The sequence below is a fragment of the Abrus precatorius genome, unplaced genomic scaffold (assembly GCF_003935025.1).
Source record: "Abrus precatorius isolate BTA unplaced genomic scaffold, Abrus_2018 Scaffold11, whole genome shotgun sequence".
Taxonomy (NCBI): Eukaryota; Viridiplantae; Streptophyta; class Magnoliopsida; order Fabales; family Fabaceae; genus Abrus; species Abrus precatorius.
The window spans coordinates 18381954-18390866 of NW_020874303.1; the positions used below are offsets into that span (position 1 = coordinate 18381954).

The window sequence follows — 8913 nt, forward strand, 5'->3', positions numbered from 1 at the left end:
TTGAGCAATCATAGAGCTATATTAATTTTAAATGATATTATGTATTAAATTTTATTTTAAACTGATTAATTTGTATCAAATTTATCATTATTTTCTTATATTCATCACAAATAATTATTTACTTTTATATTTTTCATGTTTTTATAGGAGAATAACAAATATTGTAGGTAATATTTATATTTTCACATTAAGATCAACAATGATTTATGTCAATATTAACATATCACAAGCTACTTATTTTATAGATTTATTCAGGTATTGAAATTATTTAAAAATTTTCTATTATATTAATTATTGTTAATTCTTTACTTTTTATTTTAACCACATTTTCAATTTTTCATTATCACTTTGTTGTAGGGATTTTAATAATGTGCATATTAATTACAATGTTGATAATACAAAATCTACGATTCTTTCTAAGTTAGAAAATTTTAAAAAAATATCTGAAATTTTGGCAATGGCAAAAATAATTAGAACAAGTAAAATTAAAAGACTTTATTGTAACATCTAAAATTGTAAACAAATATGTTAAGTTCTACCTTATTTGAAAATCTAATCAAATGATTGATTACATAAATAAAATATATTAGAAAAATAATTATTTTTATGTGATAATTTTTTAAGGGTGATGGTGAAGGGTTGAAATTGCCTTTGTGACTTTTAAAGATTATTGGTACTTCATATATTTTTAAAATAAAAATGAGTATTTACTTTAAAAGTTGTGGAAGAAAAATTTTCACTGCAAATAAATTTTTAAAGTCGATAGTGAAGGTAATATAAAAGATTAAATTAGAGTTTCGTTATTTTCATTTATAATACGATGATGAATAACTTTATTTTTATTATTTAATTTTTACATATTGAGAAAGAAGAAATTTTGGATAATATAAATTTGAAAACAAAAGAAAATGACTTAGTAACAAATTTTTCACCTAAATTAAAATCAAATTTACTAAAAAGAATGAAGAAATTAATGTATAAATTATAAATTTATAATATATTGTTCAAATTTTTTAGATCATACAATAATTTATATTTGACATTTTTTTTAGGTTGCAACTTAAGGAAGACGAAGCAAAAAGTGGTGAACAAAAAAGCAACAATGGAGGATTTAGAAAATTAAACCATTTTTATTGTAATACTGTATAAATACTTTTAAAATTACGTAGAATTTGAAAAGTAAAATGTCACCAAACATTTTTATCTTTTATAAAATAATTTTTTATTTTATTATATATATGTCTTTTATCTTATTACTCTGTGCCTTTATAAAAAAAATTATAAAAATTATGGTTGTTAAAATTTAGAAAGTATAAAGTCAATTTTATATTTTGCACATAGTCATTACTCTATATGTTACACATACTTATTACTTTATATATTTACAATAAAATATATACTTATTAAAATTCAGAATGTTTAGAGTCACTTCTATGTATAAATATTAACTTTATATTATTTTATATATTTATAATAAAATTTATAAAATAATTCACTATAAGTTGTATTAAATAAAAAATAATTAAAATTAATAATAATATTTTCTATAATTTATAAATTAAAATTATATTTGATTCATATTTATTATCTTTGAATTGAATTTAAAAAAAAATATTAAAATTGATGATTATATAATGTTAAAAACGATAATAACAAAATTATTGTGAATGATATTTAATACAAAATTATTAAAATATTTTATATAAAATATTTAAAAATTTATTTTCAAATAAAATTATAATTAATGAATAAATATATTTTTGTAAAAATTTAATAAAGTTCTTAAGTTACCTTTTAATTAAAAATAAAATTGTATCCAATGAATGAAAATATTTTTTAAAAAATCTAATAAAATTCTCAATTTATTTTTTATTTAAAAAAATTATTTTTGCTTTAATTTTTATTTAAATTCTAACAGTATTAATTTAAATTATTTTATCAATTAGTTTTATATATTCTATATTTAAATATATATTTCTAACCCTAAAATGTACTTTGAAAAAATAATAAAACAAATATTAATGTTTAAAATATTATTAAAATATTTTCTATATTAACATTTTATTAGCAATTTTAAATTATAATTATAAATAAATAATTTATCATATAAATTTAGGTTAAAAAATATAAATAAATGCATAAGTAAAAAATTATACAGTAATTTATTTAAACTTTATAACTTATTAAATTTTTTTTGTTATATTTAATAAGTTATTGTTTTAATTATTTGTTTTAAAATTTTATAATAACGAATAGTTTTATAATATTATAAAATAATTAAATTTTATTTTTAGATTTTAAGAATAAGAAATTTTATGCTATTTAAAATTAATTTAATAATTTTATCATAAATATTTTTTTTAGTCTATCAAATATTCTAAGTTAATATAATTAACCTTAAAAAATATTAAATTATGTACATTTTAATTCTATAGTACTGTTCTAATATGTATGATATTTTTTTTATAAATAAATTTGTTTATTTAAAAGTAAAAAAAACTAAAATATTTTAATTTGCATATATTACCTTATAGGTTTTTTATGTATTTATATTGAAATTATTATTATTATTATTATTATTATTATTATTATTATTATTATTATTATTATTATTATTATTAATGAAATTATGATAGTAATAAAAAAAATTTATTTATACCTTAGTTAATTAACATGTTCCTTTTAGTTTAGCATTTCAATTTTATTTATTTTTATTTATTGATAAATAATTAAAACTAAAAAATATTAAAAATATGTATTATATTATTATCAATTTATTATGTATCATAATTTTGTAAATTAATTTTTTCCTCATAATTATAAAAAGAATATTTTTTAAGTAGTAAATAAAATATTTATTAATATTATCATTAAATGTTTTTAAAAATTTAGAGAGTCTTAATAAAATTTTAACTATTTTGATATTTATTTATATATTTTTTAAAATTTATTATAATTGCTACTGTATAAAATTTATTTATTATATTTTATTTTAAAAAATTAATAATATGTATCAATATATTAAAAATTTACTTATTTATTTATTAATATTTTTTTAATATTCAACATATTATTAGTTCTATTATTATGTTAATTTATTACTTCTAGAATTTTAAAAGATTAGTTTAATTTTATTCATTCTATTACTGTTAAATTGATTAAATAATTATTTAAAATTATTTCATATTTTAAAATTAATTTACTTATTTATTTCATATGAAAAATGATTATCAAATTATATTCACGCATGTATTGATATTAATATTGTAAACTATAATGATATTTGTTGATTTATTTATAAATATAATTTGAGCATACATATATAGAATTTATAATAACCACTCTTATAATTTATATTATATCATACAAATTATAAATTAAATATGTTATATCATATTTTTTATTATAAATTAAATATAAAGTTGAAATGAAAATATACTAACAATTAGTAAAGAAATAGAAAACATTCTCGTATAAATAAAAATTTCAAGTTAATATCTACTTAAGCCAATAGAGGATTCAATCAAACAAATTTTTGAGAATACATATCCAAATTTTTAATAACAAATGTGAGATGAAAAATATATTCAAGAGAGAGTCATGCTTACTCCTTTATATGACATTGTTAATAATATTAATAATTATATTATAAACATGATTGAAGAGTCAATAAAATATTATAGAAATTTTGATGTGATTGACAAAACAATTGATAAAATCACCGAATAAAAGCTTATATATCCCGTATAATTCTTGAATACTTTAAATTTTAATGATTTCTCCCATTGCTTGCAACTCAAAGAAGAAATATCAATTATGCTACTTAGAAATATCAATCTTATATTAGGAATATATAATAGAACAAGACCTCTTATCATGCATTTAGAAGAGTGGATAATTGAAGCAAAAATAATTACAAGAAGCAACATTGATGTTAAAATACTTATTTCGCATGTAGTTTTGACAACAAGTAATTTCAAATAGCTTTTTCTTTTAAGGAAAAAACAAATTTTCAATAAAGGCAGGTTATGCGATAACAATAAACAAAAGTTAAGGATAATCATTAAATTATGTTAGACTATATTTGTCAAAACCTTTATTTAGTCATGATCAGTTATACATTGCAATGTCTACCGTAACGATAATAAAAAGAATAAAAATTCTTAGTATTGAAAATGATGAAAAATATGTAGGATATACAAAAAATATTGTGTATAAAAAAATATTTCATAAATTTATTTAATATAAATAAAACAAACCCGTACAATGTATGACATATTTACTAGTTTATATATATATATATATATATATATATTTGTAAAGTTTGAATGGTTTTAAATTCACATTTATTTCAACACCATTAACTATGATTGCGTTTTTAATGAGTATACAAAAATTAGGATTGTCAAAATGGGTTTGACTCGACTAGTTGACTCGTTTAACTCACTAAATTTGACGAGTTTGGCGGAGTGATTTAAATTTAATTATCCATTTAGTTTATCATGTTTTAATCTGTCAAAATGCGACCTAATAGCAGGCCGAGACAAATTGGTCTGTCGATTCCCATTTTTTATTTTTAAAATTTAAAAAATAATTATTTATTAGTTAAATATTAATTTTTATTAATATAAAGATATTTAAAATATTTTTATTATTATTTATTGTAATTTTTTTTGGTAGACTGACCTATTAATTAAATGGCTCACTAATTTTTAATTTTTTATTTTTGACAGGCTATTAGCCCGCTAGCCCACTCTTACGCAGATTTAGCTAGAAACTTAAAATAGTTTAAACTAGCTCACTTTTAAACTGAGTTTTTTACGGATTAGATTTTGCCATCTCAGGACACTTTTTTTTTACCACAAACCTAAAGTCATGAACTAAAGCAACCTGGGAGCATAACCAACAATGCAAGCCGCAACACACCAAACGGGCATTTGGCTAACTGTAAACATTGGTTATAATATAGATTAAATTTATTAAAAATAATAAAATCATGTAAATTTTACACTTCAATAAATATTTTTTATTGTACTTTTATAAATTTTAATTAATAATTAAAAATATATTAAAAAGTGTTTTAACGTTCCCTTAACCCTCTTTATCCACACAAGGTAAAGAAATTTTTGCCAGCAGACTCTCCTTTATGAACACAACTGGTATAATAATCCGTCGTTAATCCGCATGTTTCTTTCGAAAAGGAACAGGTCATCCTTCCATGGGAAACCAATAAGCGACAGCATACCCAAAACGGCAGTGGAATAAGCAAACAACTATAATTTGTCGTCTTCATCATTCCATGCGATCTACAGAATAACATAATTTAAATAAAAATTATGGATCTACCAAAAAAATTTATATACAAGATGAAAGCAGTACAAAGAAAGCGCGAGCATTCTATCATTCTCTGACAATATAACAAGAGTCAAATAATCCACAACAAGAGAAGAACGAAATATCGCAACGATTGATCTGTTTCGCAAATAGTATCCAGATATCACTTTTAACATTCTAATTGAAAAACTATGAAAAGAGATCATTCTACTTTCCTTTAATTTCCTGTAACCAACACAAGGGACTATGCATAAAAAATGGAATAAACCCTCAAGAAACTACAAAGCCAAAACAATCAAAATACAGCCATACGCTCGGGTTGCTACGGATTACAATATTGAACTCATGTTTTTGTAATTTAGCTTCTCAAACGCTACACATTGTATTTGAACTCCTGCGTTATGTATTATTCAATGGGAGGGTTGAAAACCAAATCCTGCATCAAAGAAAAAAATATCGTATTCGTAAGGGCATCTTACAAAGATCTCAAGATAGATGGGAAATTGGGAATGACTGGGAGATACCTGATCACACACAGGGCAAGTTTCACTTCTTTCCATCCACTCCAGAATGCATGCAAGGTGAAAATGATGATCACATTTTGTGGCAAGCTTTGGGTTCTCTGCATCATACTCTGCTAGAATAAAAAGACACGTCCATCAACAATTCTCAATTTTAACCAAAAATATGATAACTGTCACATAATAAATGGCTTCATAAATACCATAATCTAAAGACATTAAATAAAGTTGTGACAACATTACCCTCTAAACAAATTGGGCATGCATCCTCCTCTTCTAAATTTATAGATTCTCCCAACTTTGGAAGTTCAATTTCAGAATCCTTTGCTGAATCTATTTCTAGATCAGTCTGAACTTTGCATCCTGATTCCTTTAGGTCTTCCAACTTAACTGAGGTCCCATGATTGTCCCCAGCAACTGGTTCTTGAATTGAATTAGAATTCGAATTTGTAGAATGCAAGGATGTATTGTTCTTGTCACCACGAATTTCTTGAGCCAAAGGTGGAGTTTGAGTGGTAACATTGAAAGGGATGGGAGCAGGAGGAGGTCTATAAGTATCAGGACTCGAAGTATCTAGATTAGTGTCAACCAAGAGCCTCCCAGAGAAAGCAGAAGCAGCACCCGGGTGAGATGATAGAGGAACATGCTCATCTGATGCTCTAGGATACTGCTGAGAGAATGCAACAAATAAAGCAATATTAATAACCTATTGATTGCACAACCAAAGAGAATAAACTATGGAAAGCAATTCAGACTTCAAAACCTCATCGAACAAAACATAAAAAGGTCCACGTTATCTGTTCTAATTATTATACCAAGGGCAAATTATCCATTACAACCCTCTTAAAAATTACGTGTCAACAGGTTGGTACTTGGTCCTCCACTCACAAATGCATCAAACTAGTCTTTCAATATTGTTATGACGTTAAATTAGTTCTCAAAGTGACATCAAATTAGTTCCTAAAAAGACGTAACTGATCGTATTCAGTTATCACTGAAGGATCAATTAGATGCTTCTATATGGAGGACCATAAACTCATCTACTTAACTTATTATCCATTTCTTTTCCCACATGACAAACTTCATCGATAATACACTTAAACCATGACCATCCCTTGGTAGGTAGCAAACCGAGTTATAAGCATCTTCACCTCCGTTTTTGGGTTAGCTGACGAGACACCAATGAATATTAATTATTGGAAAATTTTGTAACCTAATCAAAGCAGTGAAATCGATGCATATCCCGCAACAATTAAATTAAATGCTTCACACACACACACACACACACAAAAAAAAAACTCAAATATGAAGAAAAATATACTGACATAATAATACGCAGGTGGAGCGCTCAATACGGTCTCCTTAGAAGAACAACAACAGCAGCAACCGCCCATCACGCCTTATCTCCAGCACCGGAAAATAGCTATTGGCACGGGGTGCATCTTTTCACCTTCATCAAAATATATATGCCCAATCCCTTTAGATAATTAATTAATTAATTTAACAGCAGGATTTTACATTTAAGCATATATATACACACACACGCAGGAGAGAGAGAAAGGAATTTAGTTATCGCAAATTCACGATCGTGCGTGCGTGCGTGGAAATTACTCCACCTCGCCGAAAGAGAGTAATAATACCTAGCTTTTCAAAAGCACAGTCCAATTCATCAAGACCAATTACCAGTTCGAAAAGAAGAAAAGGAAAACACTTAAACAAAGCAAAACAATAAGAATAAGCCACGATTAATTCGAAACTTAAACACAGTGATTAATAAAGAAGCGTAACAGGTAAATTTTATGCGGAATTTCAAGGAATTCAATTCAAAACTATCATCAAGCGACCGAAAAAAAAAGAGAGGAAAAAAAACGATAATTGGATACGAAAATTAAAAATTAAAAAACAGTATTGAATAGTTGAGCTGAAAAGCAAGGAAAAAGATAGGATATGAGGAACCGATGAGTCCGAAATCAGGAGAAGAAAAGGATTGATGAGGTAGGTTTGTACCTTGAGATTGAGAATTGAAAAATCGGAATTCAGCAACAGAAGGAGAAGAAGAAGAAGAAGAAACTGCGTGAGTAGTTGCTTTCGTTGGTATTTGACATGATGATGTGTTGGTGTGTGTGCGAGTGCAGGGAGGTTTACGTGTACGAGAAAAGACTTGCACGGAAATTTTGAAAATTCCTCCACTTACCCCTTCATAATTCTTCCTCACATCTCAACCGTTCATTTCCTCTGCTTTTCACTTCATCAACGCTTCACTCTTTCCTCGCCTTCTTTAATTAATAATTAATATACGATGACGAAGATGATAAAATAAATATATAAATAGAGAATATTGTACTATCATTCTAACATTGATTTGCATCTACCGTTGAGATTTAAAATTAATTAACTAATTAAAAAATAATATTCTTTATAAGAGGGTTAAGGTAAGGATTGTTTTTATAATATTAAATTTAGAAAAATAAAGGCTACTTGTGAGTGAAGCTTGATGTCTTTATCATTATTCAGTAGTGGTGATCCTTTATCAGAAATGGCATTGCAGGGGATCCATTTAGCTGCAATGGGGGTTGTCCTTTGTGCTCAAATTTGTCGTTTCCAAACAAAGGTGTTTGCTGAATTGGACGTGAGGCTGCAACCTGCAGTAAACTTAAATTCTCTTCGTAAAAATGGCTAACAATGCTATCTTAGTCAAGTCAAAGTAATGTTGGATTGCCAATTTTCTTCCACCCTTTGTCTCTTAGTTTTTTAAGAAAATCAATGAAAATAAACTTGCTCCTTTTTTCTCTCCGAAAACTGCTCGTTAATTTAATTCAGGGTGAAGTGTGGTGTGGGCGAACGGGCGAATGTATTTTCTAGCATTACCTTACGACTTGGCGTACCAATTTACATTATTTTGTTTTCCACTTCATTTTTCTATTATAAACTTTGTTACTTATTATAATTCTGCATGATTTTTATTTTATAATTGTAAATAAATTATGAAAATATTTGAATTATATTTTGTTTATTATTATAAAGGTATAGTAAGAAGGTAATTTTCTTTTTCTTCCTT

General features: G+C 24.9%; 1 protein-coding gene across 6 annotated transcripts; it reads right to left on the bottom strand.

Annotated features, from left to right (window-relative positions):
- Positions 1-5267: 5267 nt before the first annotated feature.
- LOC113854702 (probable E3 ubiquitin-protein ligase RHB1A) lies at positions 5268-7989 on the bottom strand. 6 transcript variants are annotated; one of them, XM_027485864.1, is made up of 6 exons: positions 7863-7940; positions 7394-7499; positions 7181-7305; positions 6099-6525; positions 5859-5968; positions 5363-5770 (listed from the first exon to the last, which is right to left on the bottom strand). In XM_027485864.1, exons 3-6 carry the CDS (start codon positions 7247-7249, stop codon positions 5741-5743), a joined length of 636 nt encoding a protein of 211 aa, XP_027341665.1. In that variant the 5' UTR covers positions 7250-7305; positions 7394-7499; positions 7863-7940; the 3' UTR covers positions 5363-5740. The 6 variants fall into 6 exon arrangements, with proteins under 6 accessions (XP_027341670.1, XP_027341664.1, XP_027341665.1 ...); XM_027485865.1 differs by having other exon boundaries at positions 7394-7495; positions 7863-7878; XM_027485869.1 differs by lacking the exon at positions 7394-7499 and having other exon boundaries at positions 5268-5770; positions 6099-6522; positions 7177-7305; positions 7863-7974.
- Positions 7990-8913: the final 924 nt, after the last annotated feature.